A 22,838-nucleotide genomic window follows, 5' to 3' on the forward strand; every position below is an offset into this window, starting at 1 on the left:
CTGACCTTCTGCTGTACTTACAGTACTGTGCAAAAGTCTTGAGCCATCCTTCATTTAGATACTTTTAGAAAATTCAGTTCTTTGCTTAGTTGTATATATAGACACAGTTGTTTATCCTTTGAGCTGGAGTGGTTCTTGAGTGGTTCATAGGTCAGTGTTAAGTGGCATAAGAAGCAAAACAGCATTCCTCTAAAAATGCTCAGGTACTAGGAGTGGACTAAAAATGAGTGAAAAAGTAGGCAACAACCAAAGGAAATCAGAAACTCTGGAGAACTACTGCCCAAGACCACTTTGAAATGTCCGAAGAAAGTCTGGCTTCTCAGAAGGAAAATATCAAGAAATGAGGGGTGGCTTGAGACCTTTGCATAGTATTGTATGCCTTTGCTTTCGAGGAGTTCATCCATTCATCTCTTGCATGACCTTATTCAGTCACTATTCTTTTGTCCCGTGGATTATTGCCCCTTCTTTGATTTATCATTCCCTTTATATACCTGACAAGTTGAACTGACGAAATAAATCTCGTTAAGTGAATGCTGCAGGATTTGCCCCTCAGTTCTGAAATGATCTAGCCACTGTACAGGATGGGCCCATCTGTCGAGTGCGTGAGAAAGTGCTGGAAAATTCTACTAAAGTGCCCAAGGGTTTCCGGTGGGGGATTCACTGATCGGCTGTAGTGTCCTGTATCACAGGGGTGGGGAGAGTTTTGTTTTTCACACCATCACAATTCTCCTTTATCTCCTTCTCTCTTTCATCCTTTTTGCTCTAGTTTACTTTTAGTTGTTTTTCAGTGTTAAATTATTTATTCTTCTCCAGCAGATCTCTTTCTCCTCTTCTGTGTCTTCTGTGCATCCAGCCCATCTGTCATGGTCCTGGGTCAGTGACCCAGCGCTTTTAGTTTGTATTCACTTTCTAGTTGATGATGATGATGATGATGATGATGATGGTTTGAGTTCTATGTGTTATATTCAGTCTGCCTTTGAGTCTGCGTCTGTGCCTCTGTCTATGATGTCACCCCATCTGTTTGTGAATCTGTCTGTTTAGTTCAATGTCTTGTCTGGTTCCATGTGTCTAGGGTTTCCTGTTTTACCTTGTAGGTCTGCCTCGTTATGCCCATTAGTTCCAGCTGTGTCCCCTCCTGTGTGCCATTTCCTGATTACCTGGTGTGTGTATTTATAGTTGGTGTCTGCCTGTGCTCCTCGTGGCGTCGTCTGCGTTTCTCTGTGAACCTCTCGTGTAGTCTGCTCTGTTCCATGTTTCTTCGTGTCTCTCTGCCCCTCGCCTCGTGTCCTCCATTTTGCATTAGTTTTCCCAGTTTAGGTTTATGTTCGGTTCTGTCCACACCTTGGTTTTCTGCACTGTAAATAAAACCCACTTGCACCTCCGCCATTGTCTGCTATTGGATCCTCCTTTCTCACCCTCCACACGACTGCCGCCCCAGCCGTGACAGTACGACGCCACCACAAGATGGATCCAGCAGCTTTGTCCGGAGAGAGTGACCTCGCACGCATCCAACGCCTGATGGACTGGGTAACCCACACCACCAACGCACGGGCAAAAGTGGTGGGGTTAAACGCCATCGAGGCAATCCTGGAGGGAAATCCCTACCTCTGCCAGCTTAAGGGAGTTTCAGCCTTCGTTTGCGACCTGCATGAAGCCCGGGGGGTGGTGCAAGCTCGGGGATCCACAGGCTTTGTCCAGCAGCAGCGGGCTACAGCCGCCCCGGAACGGCCACGTCAGCTTCGCCCGCCGGAGGAGTTACCCGGCCCGCTGGAGGAGACTTTGCCCAGCCCGTCGGAGCCGTCGGCAGGGAGGAGGCGACGATCGCGGCGTCAGCGCGTCACCCCGCAGCCGGATATCAGGACTTCAGAGCCACCGGCTGTGGTTAGTGGGAAGGACCCCTTGTCTGTTTTGGACTGTGGGACAGTTTATTCAGGGGCTTTGTTTGGTGCGGCAGATGACAATGAGAACTGTTTGTTGCCTGTTCATTCTCCTGCTCGGCTGTCTTTGCCTTGTTTAGCTGCACAGCCGCAAGCTCGTGTAGATGCACTGCCGCAAGCTCGTGTAGATGCACTGCCGCAAGCTCGTGTAGATGCACTGCCGCAAGCTCGTGTAGATGCACTACAGCATTCAACTCGGCCCCCGGCATCCCCGCTAGCCCGGTCATCTATGCCGTCTCCGTCTTCACCGACTCCCTCTGTACGGGAGGCTGTGCCTGTGCCTCCCATTTTGGACTCTTTTTCTAGTACGCATTATTTGCAGAGAGTCAAGCACGTTGAAAATGCAATCGTCCCTCAACAGCTGGCTAGTTTAGAGACTGTTACTTGCTCCAGGGCCTCACCAGAAGCTAAGTTACAGCCCTGAGCTGACTCTGGACCCCTGGAGGCTAAGAACCCAGTTCAGGACTGCACCCGGCTGTCGCTGCCTGAGCAGGGTCGGTGCTCCGCGCAGCCACAATCCGATCTGTTCCTGCCAGAGGCCCGTGTGCCTACTGGTTCTGATCTGTTCCTGCCAGAGGCCCGTGTGCCTGCTGGTTCTGTTCTGTCCCTGCCAGAGGTCCCCGCGCCTGCTGGTTCTGATCTGTCCCTGCCAGTGGCCCGTGTGCCTGCTGGTTCTGTTGCGTTCCTGCCAGAGGCCCGTGTGCCTGCTGGTTCTGATCTGTCTCTGCCAGAGGTCCCCGCGCCTGCTGGTTCTGTTGCGTTCCTGCCAGAGGCCCGTGTGCCTGCTGGTTCTGTTGCGTTCCTGCCAGAGGCCCGTGTGCCTGCTGGTTCTGTTCAGTCTCTGCCAGAGGTCTCCGCACCTGCTGGTTCTGTTCTGTGTGTGCCAGGGGCTCCAGTGCCCACTGGTTCTGAGACTGTTTTTGCTGGGGGGCCCGAGGAGCCCGTCCAGCCATCTGCCTGGTCAGCTGGGGGGCCCGAGGAGCCCGTCCAGCCTCCTTCCTCGTCAGCTGGGGGGCCCGAGGAGCCCGTCCAGCCACCAGCTGCTCCACCAGCAGCCTCATCCACGCTTGCAGCAGCAGTTTCATCCATGCCGCCACCTGCTGCAGCGCCTCCGTCTGCATCCTCCACGCCGTTGCCTGGCCCGGCCTCTGCTGCATCCTCCACGCCGTCGCCTGGTCCGGATTCAGCATCCTCAGCGTCGCCTGGTCCAGCGCATGCTTCGGCTTCATCCGCTTCACCTGGTCCAGCCACTGCTTCATCCTCGCCTGGTCCAGCCTCCGTGTCTTCATCCTCGCCTGGTCCAGCCTCCGCATCACCTGCAGTGGCCTCCTCTTCAGCTTCCTCATCAGCTGCTTTGCCTGGTCCAGCTTCAGCATCCTCATCAGCTGCTTTGCCTGGTCCAGCTTCAGCATCCTCATCAGCTGCTTTGCCTGGTCCGGCCTCCGCTTCTGCTTCAGCCTCGTCTGGTCCAGCCTCTGCTTCTGCTTCAGCCTCGTCTGGTCCAGCCTCTGCATCCTCATCGTCTGGTCCAGCCTCTGCATCCTCATCGTCTGGTCCAGCCTCTGTGTCTTCCTCCTCGTCTGGTCCAGCCTCTGTGTCTTCCTTCTCGTCTGGTCCAGCCTCTGTGTCTTCCTCCTCGTCTGGTCCAGCCTCTGTGTCTTCCTCCTCGTCTGGTCCAGCCTCTGTGTCTTCCTCCTCGTCTGGTCCAGCCTCTGTGTCTTCCTCCTCGTCTGGTCCAGCCACTGTGTCTTCCTCCTCATCAGCTGCTTCGTCTGGTCCAGCCACCGCTTCATCCTCATCAGCTGCTTCGTCTGGTCCAGCCACCGCTTCATCCTCATCAGCTGCTTCGTCTGGTCCAGCATCTTCATCAGCTGCTTCGTCTGGTCCAGCATCTTCATCAGCTGCTTCGTCTGGTCCAGCATCTTCATCAGCTGCTTCGTCCGGTCCAGCATCGCCTGGTCCGGCCTCCGCATCCTCGTCAGCCTCGCCTGGTCCAACTTCATCTGGACCAGCCTCCGCTTCCGCCTCGTCTGGTCCAGCCTCCGCTTCCGCCTCGTCTGGTCCAGCCTCCGCTTCGCCTGGGGCTGCAGGGGCCACGCAGCCTTCGGGTCCCCTACTACCACCTCCACATCGTCGGTCATCTGCCAGGCCGCTTGTTGGGCATCTCCCCCACCGTGGACGCCCTCCTGAACGTCCTCCTGAACGCCGCCACTGCCTTCCGCGTGGCCGGCCTCCGGACTTGTTTCCACGCCGCTGTTGCCGTCCGCACAGCCGGCCCCCAGAACTGTTTCCGCGCCACTGCCTACTGCGTGGCCGGCATCCGGACCTGCCCCGCTGCCATTCGCATGGTCGGCCTCCTGAACTTGGCCATCTGGGCCTTTTTGGACTCTGTCCCTCCGTCCTGGGCCCCCTCCGCCCGCCCTGGTTGGGTCGTTTTCTGTTTTGTTTTGGGCGGGTTTTGTGTTTCTGTTGGGCTGCCTGGAGCCAGCCCTTGAGGGGGGGGTACTGTCATGGTCCTGGGTCAGTGACCCAGCGCTTTTAGTTTGTATTCACTTTCTAGTTGATGATGATGATGATGATGATGATGATGGTTTGAGTTCTATGTGTTATATTCAGTCTGCCTTTGAGTCTGCGTCTGTGCCTCTGTCTATGATGTCACCCCATCTGTTTGTGAATCTGTCTGTTTAGTTCAATGTCTTGTCTGGTTCCATGTGTCTAGGGTTTCCTGTTTTACCTTGTAGGTCTGCCTCGTTATGCCCATTAGTTCCAGCTGTGTCCCCTCCTGTGTGCCATTTCCTGATTACCTGGTGTGTGTATTTATAGTTGGTGTCTGCCTGTGCTCCTCGTGGCGTCGTCTGCGTTTCTCTGTGAACCTCTCGTGTAGTCTGCTCTGTTCCATGTTTCTTCGTGTCTCTCTGCCCCTCGCCTCGTGTCCTCCATTTTGCATTAGTTTTCCCAGTTTAGGTTTATGTTCGGTTCTGTCCACACCTTGGTTTTCTGCACTGTAAATAAAACCCACTTGCACCTCCGCCATTGTCTGCTATTGGATCCTCCTTTCTCACCCTCCACACGACTGCCGCCCCAGCCGTGACACCATCCTACAGTTTTTTCCCCCCCAAGTCAAACTGTTTGTATCATCTGTCTTGTCTCACCTCCTTTATGTCCTTCACTTGTCTCCCCCTCCCCTTTTGTTGTGTTTGCCTGTGGGAGTTGTGGACGGTCTTTCTTTATGGCTCCACATTTGCATTCAGCACCACCTCTTAGGTTTACGACCTGATGATCTCAAGTTCAGGATTTCTTGCACCCAGCACTGGATTCTTTTACTGTCTGGGATTCGCTTTAACAATGCAATCTGTTCAAATATGAGATGGGTGTAATAAGCTGTCTCTAAGTATGACAGGCTACCTGGCTAACATCTGTCTCTAATCACAGTGTCTAAACTAACAGAGCACTATTTAGGCGTGACTTCGGGATAATTAAAACACAAACAAAAGTTTTAAATATAATAATTACTGCCTGCCTTATGGGTAAGAACATTTTCATAACCAAGATCTTAATAATCTATAAATATATTTTCTACTCATACTCCATTACCACAAAATAGGTTCGCCACTCGATGATGATGACGTCTTGTCAGCCTGCGTGAAATGCACGGGTGGCGGTATGAGGCAAAAATGTAAAAAAATAAATAAAAGCTTCTGACCTTTAGCCAAGTCCCGCCTCTGTCGGGTGCTGCTCCAGCACCCAGCGTGTCAATTTATGGCATTTTCAACTGTCAATGAGAGACATTCCAAAGGAAATAATAGTAAATCTCTGAAATGAATGAGAGAAAGCACTTGTGCTGGGAAGCCACATTCACTATTTAATTTGTCAGCTGAATATTTTGAAACAGTATATGTGATTTGCAGGTTTCATTTGCACACATTCTGAATTTCCCCCTCTTCTGAAAGCTCAACATGCCTAGTTACTATTGCTTAACGTTAAATCAAACTGTGGCTTTGCAACGGTCCAGTTGGATGCAGGAAATTTGGTCATACTAGCTGTACAACCTATTTGTATGCATGTTGCTCAATAAGCAGTGGAGCATGTGCACTTTCTTAATTACATCACTGCTTTCTTTAAAAAGAAAAAAGAAAACATTAAATTGAGATATTATCTCATACAAAGCAAAAAACAGTTAATAGCCAATTTGGTGAAAAAAGCTGTAACTCACTGTAAGGATGTAATGGGCCAGAAAAAAGGAGTGCATCACAGCTTACCATGGATCATCAGTTTTTTAAAATTTCTTCAGTGTCAGTGTATTTAATGCTGTTAGTTAACATATCTGACGTTAGATCGGAAAAAGAGAAATTGCATACTTAATGTTCTAAAATCTAAATAAATACAGGCTAAATAGCAGAGTACCAAAGACCGTGATTAATGAGTTAGAAGTTCTCGTTGTCACAAAGTCAGCTGGCGACATGGTGGTGCAGTGGTTAGCACTGTTGCCTCACAGCAAGACACTCCCCAGTTTGAACCCATCACATCTGCAGCCTTTCTGCACTTTTGTGTTCCCCCTGCGTACCCTGGCTTCCTCCTACACGCCAAAGACATGCATGAATGGTTGTGTCTTTCTTACTGTAACTTAAAACATAACCGGACTCAAAGCAAGTGTTCAGTTAAGGCATCATTTAGTTAGTTTAGTGTAAATTGAGTGGAAGTGACATGTTTTCAGTGATTCTTTTCCTCGGCGGCGGTATAAGTGTGATTTATATTCTCTGGTGAATAGATACAGTTTATACATTGAGCTTGTTTAGCCATATGTTGGTAATAACACCAAAGGAAATGTGGAATAATTGCACGCGTGATGAGACAAATGTGATACAAATAGTGCAGGGATATGTTTTTACACTTTGTACTAATTCAACATCAGTTTAGTTGTACAGTCCTGAAATTGCTGCCAGAACACAGACTACAAAACTGATCAGTCTGTCAGGAGGATAGTTATTACCAAGAATGTTGCACGGATGAATTTTACTTTGTTGCCACAAATCTAAAGAGACCCGATCAAGCGTCAGCATTGCTTTCTTACCTTATTTCCAACTAGTGCTCTGTTTTGCCGTTACACTCCTCACATTCTTTATAGATCTCCATCACCTGTTGGTCTGACGGGGTTTCTGACTTGAAGTAGGCTGCACTGAATCGATCCACTTTGTGAGAAAGAAAAGTCAAATGATGGGTCAAACACCTCCTTTAAATGGGAGCACGCACAGAGCCTGAAGGACAACGTGTGGGTTAACAAAGAAAGATGATAACTAACTAACATCCTTTCTGACTGGGGTTTGAAGTCTGGCTATGTTGAACGTGCACCAAAGAAACTCCACTCACAGTATAATCCACTATAGCGAGCCAGTTTCTTTTAAAAAGTTTCAGCCTTTTCACAGGACCTTCAATGATTATTGCAGAAATGCTTCAAAAATACACAAATTCTCATATTTCCTACATAAGTAGCTTGCGAAGCCCACAAGTAAGACTTTAATGTCTCTTCTAAAATCGGCATGATTAATAACCACCTTAACATTTTCTAGCCCTTTGACTGATCTGGCTGAGCTGATAAGGCAACAGCTCTCATGTAAAATTATCTTTTATCTGTAGAGTTTGGATGTCAGGCTTACTTAACTCACTGGACAGGCTGCGCTTAAGCTGGCTCACCAAAGGATTACAGCAAGGGATACACAACCTGGTTGACCGCTCTCTGTGCGAGTCACTGAAATAATGACATATGCCATGTGAACCTTCTGTTGCAAATTGCAGCCTTTATACTAATTCGATTACTAAATGCTCACAGTTTTCTGATTAAAGTAGGCGAATCCACACAGAAAACGTTTTTTGGAAGCAATCTGTCGCTCGCCCATCTCACAGAGCAGACAGATTGCCATTCTTGTGAGTCACACATCACCGCAGGCGCACAACATTTTTTTCTTCGTCGTTTTTTTGTTTTGTTTTGTTTTTTTGGCATCTACTGAAGTAATCTCCACAGATACTTGTTCAAATCACACAAATAAACAAATTATTTTTGTAAGAATTAATATGGTTCCAAATGTTACTTAAAAAAAGAATCCGTACAATTAATAATAATTAAATCTTCATGTTAAAACAGTAGTTATTTCCTTCCGCTAAGCTGATGACAACTATTTTAATCCTGTAACTTTCTGCTTCAGTGTCAGCCTGATGAAGGGACAGATTGTCCGGCTGCTCATCTTTCTGCTGCTGGTAGACAGATGGTACCACTCAAGCCTATTTTTCAGTGTTTTGCTTTGTGTTAAGGTTTTTTTTTTTATCACATATTTATTACAGTAGCAGATTACTAGTGTAAGATTTGTATTTTTCATTGCTACACCAAAAACAAATGTACAAAAAAAAATTCAAATTAGTTGTTTTGCTTTCTGTTTTTCGTTAACAGTTGCACCCGCCATGAACTTGAAAGTTCGAGGGGTGACAGATCAAACCATCGAGCTGGAGTGGGAGGGGTCAGTTGTGCTGACAGATTTCTTGGTGACCTACACACCGAGCACCCCCGGAGGTAAGTACAGATCCACGCTGACCTTTCAAAGCAGGACAGCCGTGAGTTAACTTCCCGTTGCTTCGAAATCTCTTGAAAGCATCGACATCTCCTATTTCTTTGTAAAAAAAAAAAAAAAAGCAGTGCATCCATGTATCGGTGTATATCTCTTCACCTGCCTCCCTGTCAGGTGTGCAGCTAGAGATAAGGATTCCAGGCAACACGACTACCTGCACTATCTTGGAGCTCCAAGCTGGCATGGAGTACAACATCAATGTGTTCGCTGTCATTAACAACACTATCAGCGTTCCTGCCAGTATTACTGTTTGGACCTGTAAGTGCAATCATATGTTTTTGTTCTTTTTTTGTTCTTTTTTTTTTATAAAATGTTCCCTTGTGGTGCAACAGAAAGAGCCTGAAAGCATCTTTGTTTCCCAATTTAATATCTCAATTTACCTTCCTGCAATATCCCCGGGCTCCTGGATTATTGCACGTGCAGTTCTACATTAACAAATGTGCACACAGTGTCTATCACGATTTTTTTTTTTGTCAAGTCCTCCCAAAGATGTTTCTCTGTGTCAACAGAGTGAGAATACCACTTGCTTGTCTGTGCAAATTGCTTGTGATTTTCACCTGTAACAACTGCTTAGTGTCACTCACACACACACACTGTGTTAATGCCGGGTCCTTGCACCTGATATTGAAATACACCAATTGCTTTCACGCTTACCAACACTCTGCAAGCATTAAAACCCTGAATAAGTTTTTTTTTCTTCCACTGGAAGCAAAATATTGTATGATCGGTGTATTAGGTGACGTTTAGGTACATACAGTGTATTGCTATTAGTGCTGGCTTGGCTTGTAAAATTATTCTCAATTTCAACAACAACTGAATTTAATTTAAGTAGAATTTCTACTAATAAATTAGATTCAGGGCACTTTACTCTGATGGATCCATTTTTCCACTAGAATATGATTTATTTTGGGCATTATTTTTTTGCTAAACTTAATTTTAAGGGTTTAATTAGATATTCTGGAAAGATTGTTGGGAAACATTTAATTATAGCACTTTGAAAATTAAAGAATGAGCTGTTCTTTTTCAGTGAGTTATATATCATCAAAACTATGAAAACTTTCACGTATCCAAACTTAAAAAGAGAAAGAAGAGAGTTTTTTAAGCATTAGACAGTTGTGATTTATGGACTGTTGGTTAACTGAAGAACAATGATATGTCTCTACTCCTTCAGATCTCTCAAGTCCAGATGTTTTAGTCTTCAAATCCATGACAGAGACATCAGTGGAGGTCCACTGGCAACCGTTCTACTATTCCTTCGATGGATGGGAGATTAGCTTCATCCCCAAGGTACAATCTACCTGTCTGAATCTAAATGAATGGAATTGACACTCCTCCTTATGTCAGACTACACCACAGATGCTGAAAGTACAGTGAAACATATCCAGTATGGTTCTGCAATAGTCCTTCGCACAGCTGGCTGTGAGTTTTGCAGACTGTTGTCTACAGGTAACCATTTATTGTCGCCACGACTACCTTCGCTAGTGCTGTTGTTGGCCTGTCAACCATTGGTTAAGAAGAAGACCAAAATTATAACATACAAAGACATAAAAACAATGAAAAGTGTAGAAAAGTGCTGTATAATAATCAGTCCTTTTACCATTAAATAAGCTTGCAGACTCAAACATGACACACATGGATGCGATTCTTGATTTTGGGCATTCCTGATATGTGTGTGTGTGTGTTTGTGTGTGGCTGGGGTGTACCTTGAGTGGAATCACAAGGCAAGCTATTTGAGCTTCGATTGTTCAACAGGTTGATTATTCACCGCAATGATCAACTGCCCAGGCAACCAGACTCTCAGTACATTTGCGTACCATCGTTTCATTGGTTAATGGCTCTGCTGGAACATTTGAATCAATGTGATTTGACGACGTCTACGATGGTGCTTCAGAGGTTGAATTTTGATTGTTTTTTATCACATACAGTGCCAGAAAAGTAAAACAAGGGATTGATAATGTAGTTCAGCACCATGTGACATCTACCCATTCAGAAGCGAGAGTGCACGAGTCTCGCCTAATCCCCGTGTGTTTGTGAGGTGAACAGAAGGAATAAAGAGTTATTTATGCTTTAGATACATATTTGCACACTCTTTATTTTTCAGGGTTTTGCTTGTGAAATCTTGATTGGAAATAATTGTTTTCAAATCTCACTAATACCATCCTCTAGCTTTGAATGTCTGTAAAAACGGGGAGAAAACTGCATGGATTTAGGTTTTCTTGGGGGTTTAAAGCCCATACCAAATTAAACGAGCGGATTGTCTTAAGCTTATTGGCTATTAGATGGATGAGCCATTGAACTCTTTTTTCCTGAATAACCCTTCGCGAAGCCATACTAGGGCCAGGTTCAAAGCCAAAAAGCAAAAGCCTTTCTCTTTCTAATTCCTGCTGTAAACTCAGGTACTCTGAACTCTAATCTTGTCCCCTCTCACAGTAATTGGTTTTCTCCTTTAAGGTGCTCTCAAGGGAGATATCCTTTGGTCCAGCCAGGCACTAAGTCTCAAATCTGATGTTAAGATGCTTTTGTGTGTTTGTTTTTCAAGGCCTTTTAAGGATAGTAAGTTAAAAAAAAGTGCTCATCTTAATTTTATTTTATTGCTTTTAGTGTTCCCATCCTCCTTTGGTCTGTCCATTCCTTCATGTCTCATCACTGTTGTGTTCTCCCATCCCCCCCGGGCCTTTCCACCTAATCCCTTGTTTCTATTTTCCATCCAACAGCCCTTGGTTGAAATCTGTAACTGTTTTTTTTTTTCAGTTACCCCTTGAAACTGCCCTCCATCCCTTTTTGTTTCACCTCTCTCGCATCCCTCTCTCTCTCTCTCTCTCTCTCTCTCTCTCTTTCATATTCTTTCCTCAATCGTCCCTTGCTTTCCCTCCCTCCCTCTCTCTCCAGCCGCAGGGGAAATCATATTATGAGTTGGCAGTCCCACCCCTGGTGGGTTTAATCCAGCAGTAGGGATTGTGAATTTTGACAATCTTGTAATGGAAGTAGGCATGAAAGCTTTGGCCTATGCGAACAAACACAAAACTCACTACCCTGTAAAAAGGAAACAAAGCGAGAGGGAAGGGGGGAAGGTGAGCTTTAGGACCCACCATTAATATGGTTAGAAACTGCTATAGCACAGTATATATGGTACATTCCCATAATGTAATATGCTGCCAGGGTTTTTGTACTGCATGCGTGCAGTACTGCAACATCTCATATGTTGGATTTTGTAATTCAATAAAAAAATAGATAAGACTACAAAGAAAGGCAGTTGTATATCGGAGGGACGGCTCAGGTTGAGCAGTTTGGAGGCAAAGAAAAAGAAGGAAGGCTGAGAGGGTTTGGACATGTGCAGGTGGGGTGGGATTGTAGATACACTGGAAAAAGGATGCTGACGATGGAGCTGCCAGGAAAGAGGAAAAGCGGAGAACCACAGACATGCAGACGGTTGGTGGGATAGAAAAGGATGGAAGGGAAAGAATGAGATAAAAGACACCAAGAAGGAGAAAAAGCAGAAGAATCAGTCAGTTGACAACTAGGGCTGGTGTTATTGGACAGATATTGCAGTCACATATTGACATTAAACAATTTTTGTGTTCATTAGTGTCATATTTGTTTTCTGTAAGGACTCTTTCAACTTTAAAAAAATGCAACCATGAAAAACTCCAATTCAAGTCTATTTTTCTCAAATCACCTTAAAAAGAATTGTGTTAATAAATGAGAGGATAACAAACGAGCTCGTGCACACATGTTGTTAACTTTCTCCTACTAGTCTTTGAGGAAGTGTTTCTCAACTTAAGACAGCAAAGTTGATGATTTTTTGATATTTGTGCTCACAGCATTAAACATGACATTTAAAAGACAAAAGACGAGAACGTCTTTTCCGGAAGCAGTGTCACCGTTACTTTGAATAACAGACTATACTTTTGTGTGTCGGGCTGGGGGAACTCTTCGATCTTCCTTGTTACCGTCTATTGCTGTCTGTTTAAAAAGGATAATGAATGATTTTCACACATAAGTTTTCAGCGCGGGTAACTGTAAACAAATTAGATGTATTTGTTGTACAGAATTTTTTCCTCTGAATTGTGAGATGACTAAAAACACTTCCCACTAGTTCTTATCATTAGAAAAGAACGAAAACAGTGAATGTATGAATGGGCAGTTAAATTGCTACATTTTCTTTTCATCCAGTGAAACGGAAGCAATAGAAAATACAAGGGACTAAGTCGCCAAAGCGATCTTGTCGGCACAGATAATGATGACTAATTATGAGCAAAGTGACACATGAGATGGGAGTGGGATATACTTTTGTGGTGATTCATTTTGCTTAATTTAGCATTACCTCCATGAAACTGTATTATTATTGAGATTGAACACCACTTGTTGTTAGAACATTACCATTGTGAGTGTTACTGCCCACCCTGGTAATTGGAGCTGAGGTGATTAAATGGATTACATCTCTAATTACAGATTTGATTCAGGAAAGCAGCAAGCTGTTATATGTTCTGTTTTAATAGCAACCGTCAAAGCGCAGGGGTTTGGAGATCTCGGACCAGCAGTGGGTGTAACATCTGTGTGATGGCAGGTAGTGCATTAGCAATGCTGGCTCTCTGAGAACAGCTGGGAATGGCTGTGACTCTGTATGGATGAGTGACACGCCTTTGGAAACGCACACAGTGCTGCCTTTGCAGAACATGGCCAGAGAAATATCACTCTAGCCCGTTTGATATTCGGTTTGGGAATTTAATGTGCTAAACCTTCCAAAAGTTTAAGCATACAACACAGAAAATGTACTGCATGTAAATTAGCTGCTGAAGTTCTGTCATTGGGGGAGGGCCTTTTTCTTACCTTCACTGAGAGACGCTGTTTGTGCCACACAGTTGCTGATATTTACTGAAAAATTAAAACAGATAGGAGCTTTCTCTCTCTCTTCCTTCCCCTTTGTCACTTTAATCCTTGCTTTTCTTCCAGGATAATGATGGAGGGATGACTACACAGCTGCCCAGCACCATCACGTCATTTGTGCAAACTGGTTTGAGGCCAGGCGAAGAATATACAGTGAACCTGGTGGCGCTCCGGGACCAAGGTCGAAGCCAGCCAGTCACAGCTACTGTCACAACACGTATGTATTCAGTTTGGAAGCTGTAAATTAACAACAATTAGCTATAATATTATAACCACCAAAATTTGTATTTAATGTTAGGCTGCTGTGCGAAATGTGCGTTAAAAAGAAAGGCCATTTTCTGCAAATCTCATAAATCCATATTTTATTCACATACATACAAAACGTATAAAATGTTTAAACTGGGTTATTTTACTATTTCATGAGAAGTATTAGTTATTTTTTAATTTGATGGCAGTAATATGACACAATTGCTTTTGTTGGGATGGGCCAACAAAAGCATTGAAAAGAAAATAGTACTAAAAAAACCAACTGGAGGAATGTTTTGCACATAATTCGGTTACCTGGCAACAGGTAAGTAACATGAACAGGACTAAAAAGATCATCTTTAAAAAGATGGGCAGAGTTTCACTGCTCTGTAAAAACACTGCATCTACAAATCAGGGAACAACTTCAGAATAATGCGTGTTGTCATATGTCGTACGTCTATATTATCCTCAAAAGGTGCAGAGAATCTGGAGATATCAGTGTGCAAGGGACAAGACTGAAACTCAGTACTGTGCATGATCTTCAGACCCTCAGCCAGCATGGAAATCACAGCATGGGCTGAGGAACACTTTCAAATAACATTATATGTGAACAAAGTTCACAATGCCATCAACAGATACAAGTTAAAGCTCTGCTATGCAAAGAAGAAGCCATATGTGGTGATGATAATCTTCTCTGAGCTGAAGCTCATTTAAAATAGACTGAGGCAAAGTGGAAAACTGTTTTGTGGTTAAAATTTAAAATTATTTTTGAGAATCATGGACGCCAGATCCTCTGGACTAAAGAGGGACTAAAAATGACAAGGTTGTCATCAGTCCTCAGTTCAAAAGCTTGCATCTTTGATGGTATGGCAGTGCCATATGTAACTGACAGCTTGCACATGTGGAAGCTCGCCATGAATGCTGAAAGGTGTAAACAGGTTTTAAAGAAACATGTGCTCCCATCCAGATGACATATTTTTCAGGGAAGGCCTCGAATATTTCAGCAAGACAATGTTAAACTACAAACTGCAGCTATTACAACAGAATGGCTTCATAGTAGAAGAGTTTCTCCAAGTTTAAACACATAAAAGCATGAAAAATAAAACAAAGAAGACCCACAACTGTTGAGTGACTCGTCTCTCAGACAAAAGAGGGACAAGCAGCTGGTCCTCAAATTGAAAATGAGCCAATATTTTTCATAAAATAGTACAATTTAAAGATCTTATATATTTGATTAAGAATATTAGAAGAGATTCTGCTATTTATGTACATTTTACACAGCGTCCCACCTTTTTTTGAATTGTGATTATAAAATTCGACGCTGATCAACCATAAATTCTTTCAGTTATCCATTTCAGAATCTGCTTACCATGTTGAGGGTTGCAGGGAATGTTTTTTTTTTTTACCTTTTTAAGCTAAATCAGTTTTTATCCTCGGTAAACTGGGAACGTGATTAGGCCAAAAAATAAGTTCAGTCTGATGATTTTTGGGGGTTTTGTTTTGTTTATTTTGCTTAATCCTTGTAATTGTAAACTGAAAAAAAGAAACAGTTTAGCATATTTTGTGCTAAACCTAAATATTTAATGAAACTGCATAAATGTTTACAAAAAGTTTTCTGTTAATCAGTTAATTAGCTAATCACTTCGACATAAACCGTAGCACAGCTTTCCCTGCATGCTCCCGACTCACTGTATGCTCAGCAAAGCAGCGAATATCACCTTGACGTATTTGCTCTGCAAACCATTTAGGCCCCTGACGTAAACCTCGCTGAAGTATCGTTCCCCCCCCCCCCCCCCCCCACTCCTCACCAATTCAAACCTCCTCCATAACAATTCAGCCTCTGATATGCACAGTCAAAACACCATCAATTTCCTGTCAAGTCTTTGTTCATTTCTTGGGTTGTAATTAAGTATCGATTAATAATTCATGGCACCCGCTCATTATTTTTTTACAGCAGCCCACTCTATGACACCGTATTGGATAAAGAAAGAGGAAAAGACAAATTTGAAGTAACTAAATAATTTAGAGCAATGATTTATCCTTCCTCTGAGACAACGTAGCGCCATGAGGAGTCAGAGGAAAGCCAGAGAGTGAGCGCAGCTGATCTGGGAACTGGTTCTCAGCAACTGTCTTCCCTGGGATGCTTTCTAGGACGAGACCCTTGGGGCCAATTTCTAATACATCAAGAATCAGGCCGGACCTGCAATATGTCAGGCCTTAGTCTGAGACTTTATTTAGACCTCAGAAAACTAAAAAGAAGAGAAAAAAAGGTTTGAAAGAAAAGAAAACTGGCTCTACATCACCCAGTGTGTGAGATCTGCCTTTCACCTGAGTTCCCACAGGGTTGAGCAGTGGAAAATAATTATGGTTTTACAGCACAGCATGGTGCTTTCAATTAAAAAATATGTATGCTGAACTATCCATTGTGGAGTTTTCTGTTGGTCAGTACCTCAACATTTAAAAATTTCACGCATTTTTCAAACGGAACCAAAAAGCTGATTACTTCAAATTAAGTGCCACGAACTGTGCGAGAATGCCATTTCATTTTAAGCTCTGAACTTCTTTTAACGGCAGCAAATTTATGCCGAAAAGTTTCAATTTGAGATCAAACGCTCCTTCATTCTCCCAGACAATATGTTAAACGCAGCAGATGTTAAACCGTAGCTTCTGCGGAAAGAGGTAATTAACAGGTTAATGAAATAAAGTGCTAATTATCACATTCTCTAACACCCCATTACCTTGACAAAATGTCTGTGCATTGGCATAGATGCTGTAACAAGTGCAGAGAAAATGTTTAGTGAATCCCTCCTCTGTCAGACATTTGTGTTTTCCCTTGATGTATTTTGAGCTCTGCGAACTTGATAAGTGTTGTTTTCTAGCAATCAGCATGGAAAGACTTCAATCACGGCTTATGTTTTAACCCTTTCACGCAGATAAATCCTACTGTCTCAGCGTGCGTCAGGTCTGATATGTTTTTCGTGACTGGCTGTCAGAACAGCTTTCACTGATATCAAATCCACATCCAGCGCTCCAGAAAATTCAAGGCGATGACACTCTGCTGTTTTCTTCAACATAGCACTTGACCTCAGATGAGAGGGATGCCTATAAAGCAGTATCATCACGTCCAGACTAACCTGTTAAAACACACCTCAGCTTCATGTAGGGGGGAGGAAATGTTTTTTGTGTGTAATCTCTTGGGATTAGATTACATTTTAGGGGTTCAGCTTGTTTTGGGATCAAATGACAGATTAAATGCTATTCAGTAAATAATCTGTTCAAATGTTTACCATCTGACAGTTTCTTTCTGGGGATGTCTCTCCAACTGGTCTAAACTATAGATTCTCTATATTATTACTTTATGTATTCAGGCATTGGTTAAGCCCCATTTTAAAACCTTTTTTTTTTTAAACTACAAAAGTATAATCAGCTGCTCAACAAGCCATATTATTTTAATTACATTTAAAATGCCCCGAAAAGCACCAACACCGGTTGAGTGGTCAAGTTAAGTGACTTGAATTCGCACACAGCTCGCAGCACAAATCAGTCAAAGCAGCCATGCCTCTAATAATAAATACCCCTTAGCCTAAAAGCTTTATAGATTCTTAAGCCATAAAGAAAGTCACCTCTCGTACAGTTGTCACGAAAGAAAAAATTATCTATCCAAAACCAGACAGTTATTTCTCCAGACTATTTTTATCTCTATTAATGTGGGCGTGTGTGGGGATTGATTTGCTTTGGGGCCATCCTCAAGTGAAGTATTTAACTTTGCATATAATGAAAGTTTACTTTTTTAAACTATGATAAAACACAAGTGCGTTGTGAAAAATTAAGAGATCATAACTTGTAATAGTAATTGTCAAGTAATAGTTTGGCATTCAATTTTAATACCCAGCCTGGTCAACATGTACTTCATCCAAGTTCGGAAAGGTTAACAAAGAAACCGCACCCTGGTGACTGTGCTTTGTAACAACATCACCAAGGGACCTTATAATTAGACATTTTCTTTGTTTTGCAGTAATCGATGGTCCCACTCAGCTGATTGTGCGTGACGTGTCGGACACAGTGGCATTTGTGGAGTGGACGCCACCGAGGGCAAAGATTGATCAGATTGTGCTGCGTTACGGCCTCGTGGGAGGAGAAGGGCCACGGACCACCTTCCGCCTCCAGCCCACACTTAGCCAGTACTCTCTGCAGGTGCGTGCGCTTTGAAATGAGACTTGGCTAGAGTCATTATAGGTCACAAGTATAGTATTACCAGTATATCTGTGTGTGTGTGTGTGTGTGTGTGTGTGTGTGTGTGTGTGTGTGTGTGTGTGTGTGTGTGTGTGTGTAGGTGTGTGTGTGTGTGTGTGTGTGTGTGTGTGTCTGTGTTTGTACTTGCCATGCATGTTAAACGATCTAATCTCACAGTCTGTCTGCCTTCTGTGTCTGGAGATAAAACAAATAGAAAACAAACACATAAAAAAACATAATGCAAAGAGATTATACACAGACTAAACGGCCTCTGTTGTTTTGGGTTTTTTTCCTCTCCACAGGTCCTGCGTCCTGGCTCGCGTTACGAGGTGACAGTGAGCGGCGTGAGAAGAGGAAACGAGAGCGGATCCATTTCCACTGAATTTACTACCGGTGAGGTCTGACAGCAAGCAGATGTGGTGATACTGGTGTGTGTGATCCTGCGTCTGCCTCTGAGAGTAGAACAGTAATGACATATGGCCTAATATACGCCACACTTTTTATCTGTATTGGAGGGAGTAGTGAACATCTGTTCAGGGGAATGTTTACGCTCCTAAAGTTTGTACTTATTTATGGAAACACTATGCTGATTTGTTTTTCCCCGCTGATGCCATATTTACACATTAAATATCTATTTGTGGTTGATACTTGAAGTAAAATCTACAGAAAACTGAAGAGGATACACCTTATAAAAATACAAAGAGAAATGTGTTTGATGAACATGAAGAGCTAAATATGAGTAACTGACAATTTAATGTGACCTGTGTTTGTTGTTTGCTTGTTCACAATCTCTGAGAATGGGTCTCAGTGTCCCCAACATTGTCAGCTTTATCGTTTTTCTCAGAGATTGATGCCCCCAAGAACTTGCGTCTCGTTTCCAAGACCTCTACCACGCTCGAGCTTGAATGGGATAACAGTGAAGCTGAGGTAGGAAGTCTTTTGACATTTTTTAACTGCCCATGTTCTAGTATAGTGAAGCATAACCAGCTTGACTTAGTCCTCATGACTGCATAATTACCAAAAATTTGCAGGTAATATGAAGCCATCAATAATGAAAAGTGTATTGGACCCTGGCTAATATACGGCCAATATGAGGTATTTGCCAATATATTAATGGGTGCACTTATAATTGCTAATGACTATAAAAAAATAGTTATAAAAAAGTAAAGAAGAGACTGAGAAACACCATTCAACCATGTTACGAGTGCTTATGTTTCTATGTTTGTCCACCCAAGGGCACTCTGCACATTCCCCATTGGCAACAAAACACAGCAACCGAGTAGAGTTGGGCAGAACATAAACGTTTATTTTTAATCTGCATTATCATATTTTCTTAGTAAGGACTAATAGAAAACTACACATAATAAATGTTAGGCAAATCTATTTATGTCTGAAAGAAAACATTTGTCAGACCAAATATCGGTGTTGGTCGTAAACATCCTATATCGTTCTGGCTCTTTTTTAAACTTTATCATTAACAACACCTTTGACACGAAGCATCTGTTGTTTATTATTTTGGCTTCCATATGCTTACAAAAGTGCATCTGATGCTATATTAATTATATCATCTTTAGATTTAATAGCTAACACATGACAAATATATAGAATTATACGCAGTGTAATGCATTAAATCACCAAGCATAAGCCAAAGTTATCTAATAATAAAAATATTAATCATAATAAACATTATTTGTAAAAATGATCAAAACCAGTGTTACAAAGTACTAGAAACACAGAAAAAAAGAACAAACTAGATGGAAATTTTCAAAACAATTTATATATTAAGTTCTGTATGTAGTCAGTATAAGAATAGGAATAAAACACAGTATGATTCCACCTTAAGGAATAACTTAAAATCAACATAAAACTTTAGAAGTTATAAGATAAGCTAAGAATGTCAGACAATATAAAATCCATGTTAAAATTTCCCCCAAAAAGTGTTTAGCAGTCATTTAAAAGAAGATACTGATGAGGCCAGATTTCCTCAGGCAGTTCATACCACAACAAAAGCAACCCCAAGAAACTGATGGACATTATGGACAATGCCAGGCATCCTCTGCACACGGCCATTAACAACCAGAAGAGTCTGTTCAGTGACAGGTTGCTTCTCCCAAAGACAAGAACTAACAGACTTAAAAACTCCTTTGTCCCACACGCCATCAGACTGTTTAACTCCTCTCTGGAGGGGAGAGGGAGGGGAAACAGGAGGACAAAGGAGGGGGGAACAACTAAGCTGTAGTGCCTCTTCACCTCACTGTGCAATACCTTTTGTGCAATACTTTTGTAAATAGTCAACGGTGCAATAGACTCAATACTTGAAATGTGCAATTCACTTGTATTTTTATTTTTATTCCTATTTATTCTATTTATCCCCTTCGTATATTTTATTTATATTGTCTCTGTATTTATATATATGTGTGTGTGTATAACTCTGTAACTTCTGTCGGTGCTGTGCTTTTTTGGAAATCGAATTTCCCAGAGGAACCCACCCGAGGGATTAATAAAGTTCTATCTTATCTTATCTTATCTTATCTTATCTTATCTTATCTTATCTTATCTTATCTTATCTTATCTTATCTTATCTTATCTTAACAGCAAACGCTGGATTGCCTTTTGTTTTTAAGCGAGAGGTGGGAGCAGTTATCAGGTTTTGCCTGAGAATCTGAGGCTGCACACTGGTTGGGAGATATGATTGGTTTAAATTCAGGGGCCAGGCCATGAAGGGCTTAAAAAATAATGAGTAAAATCTTCAAATCAATTCTAAAAGTCATGGGCAGGCAGTGTCGAGTCATTAAGACCGGCGTAATATGTTCAGTTTTCTTGGTTCTTGTAAGAGGTCTTGCTGCTGCCCATTTATGCTTTCTGATTGATGCCTGATAAAAAAAAAACACATTATAATAATCTAACCGAGAGAAAATAAAAGCATGAACGATAGTCTGAGTGCCACTAAAGCTCAGGATTGATCGGATCCTTGCAGCATTCCTTAGGTGGACTGGGCGACCTGAATAATGAGAGAGTTTACAACATAGAAGTGCTGCGTACATCCTGATGATAACAACTTAATGTTATATAAAGATGGTGAACAAATTAAAGGAATGAACTCATACACTGAGATCTGGTGTCTGTGGGCGAGATTGTGCTGATGTGGGTTCAAATGTAAATCAATACAAAATTGAAACATGGAGGTGATCTCTTCCTGGGTTATGATCCACAGGGCTCACTGGATGATTTAACAAGTATAAAAATCAAGTGAATCAAACTATGGGAGTCCCGTCTAATAATCTCCATCACCATCATCAAACATCAAATGAGGGAAGATCTTTTGGGCTAATGCTGTCAAGTCAAATCAAGTTATTTATAAGCACATTTAAAAACAACAAGCACTGACCAGAGCGCTGTACAGCTGAAAGGTTAAACAGCACGAGCAGTAAAACAGTTAGTGTTAAGACTCAGGCAGGTTTAGTGGATACATCTGGTCAGCTGACCTTCATGATCAGGAAGGTAAGGCGGCGCTAACTCATTCAGTGACTTAAAAACAAGCAAATCTTAAACTCAAAACCAACTGAAAGCCAGTGTTCGGCACCAGAAGACCTTAGACAATCAGTACCAAGGTACTTGAAGCTGTTTTGGTGGCATGTGATGGCCTAACACCTACCAAAGATGCTTCATTATGGCTTACCTTTAATTTGTCACTGGATTTGTAATACTGTGCAAGCTGCTGTTTTATTTCACTGCATTAAATAAGTGTAGTGGACCATCCTGAAACACATTAAGGCTTCTGCTGGCTCTCATACTGCAGGTACATCTTATATCAGTGAGCCTGCTGCATGTTTACCTTGCCCTTTTTATAAAAAACAGCTAATTTCCTCTTAATCCCTCTGACATTATGACTCCTCTTAAATTGTTTCAATAAAACAGCTTTTTTATTCCTTCTACTTTTTCTTTTTTTTCCCCTTCTTGGACACGTTACCATCCCACACAGACGGGTCTGCCTTTCGCTGCCTTGGAAAATGCCAGTTAGAGCGCTGGAGCAAGCGCTTCACTCGGTGCAAATGGTCACCGAATGTTTTGCTGTGAATGAAAATGTGATAAATTGCGATTTGCTCAGCTGTCACAATGATATTTCCAGGGCTCGCTAACCACACATTCAGACTTATAAAGACCGTCTGTCTCGATGCCGGCAAATTTATTCATCCTTCTGATTCTGCACTGCAGTGTTGACAAAGAGCCAAACATCACACTGTGCCGAGACAAAATAAACCAAACAATGCACAGTAAAAAAAACCACACAGTTTTGGACTGTTTGTGTAAGTCTTGCATAGCGAGACTTTTTCAGGCATTACCTTCTCTTTAATGCTGTAAATATATTTGTGTTTAAATGTAGGTGGAGAGTTACCAGGTGGTTTATAGCACATTAGCAGGAGATCAGTATGACAAAGTCATCGTACCGCGCAATGAGGGAGCCACTACTAAGACTACTCTCACAGGTAAGTGAGGAATAACCATTTTTTTGCGTTTTGAATTATTTATCCTCGACATTTGTAGAGTTCCTATTTTCCTGATGCTTTCAGTATCATCACAATGCATCTAATATGTACCAAAGAAGCTGGAAGTGTCTGTGTTTTACATGGCAAGATTATCTCCGGAGCTAACACTTGGCTGACGGCCCACTGATTGTATCTGTAGAAACGCTTGTTGTCCTGCGGGCGTATTGAAAGGCTGTCAGAAAGATGGGGTCAGCTGGGATGTTTTTTTCTGAAAGGCCAGAGTGCTGAAAAGGGCACGGCCTGCATAAGAATAGAAGCAAAAGGTCCCCGTGTTATTCTGTTCGCTCGTTGCCATCGATGCTCTCCCTCACTCTCATCCATTCTGTCATTCTCATTTTCCCTCTCCCCCTGCTCTCCTCCGCTAATAATCT

The 22,838-nt window shown here is 42.7% G+C and overlaps 1 protein-coding gene across 4 annotated transcripts in view; it reads left to right on the forward strand.

Moving 5' to 3' along the window:
• tnr (tenascin R (restrictin, janusin)) overlaps positions 1 to 22,838 on the forward strand; it is a 216,458-nt gene that overhangs the window by 142,163 nt on the left and 51,457 nt on the right. For 3 of the 4 annotated variants that reach the window (XM_082513738.1, XM_082513735.1, XM_082513737.1), the window contains exons 9-16: positions 8,380 to 8,499; positions 8,669 to 8,812; positions 9,726 to 9,841; positions 13,508 to 13,658; positions 17,703 to 17,881; positions 18,223 to 18,313; positions 18,747 to 18,847; positions 22,305 to 22,407. In XM_082513738.1, the coding sequence (XP_082369864.1) occupies positions 8,380 to 8,499; positions 8,669 to 8,812; positions 9,726 to 9,841; positions 13,508 to 13,658; positions 17,703 to 17,881; positions 18,223 to 18,313; positions 18,747 to 18,847; positions 22,305 to 22,407 (1,005 nt within the window). The remainder of the gene's footprint in view (positions 1 to 8,379; positions 8,500 to 8,668; positions 8,813 to 9,725; positions 9,842 to 13,507; positions 13,659 to 17,702; positions 17,882 to 18,222; positions 18,314 to 18,746; positions 18,848 to 22,304; positions 22,408 to 22,838) is intronic. The other variant, XM_082513736.1, reaches the window with a different exon arrangement.

This window comes from Aulonocara stuartgranti, assembly GCF_965226115.1.
Source record: "Aulonocara stuartgranti genome assembly, chromosome: 18".
Classification (NCBI taxonomy): domain Eukaryota; kingdom Metazoa; phylum Chordata; class Actinopteri; order Cichliformes; family Cichlidae; genus Aulonocara; species Aulonocara stuartgranti.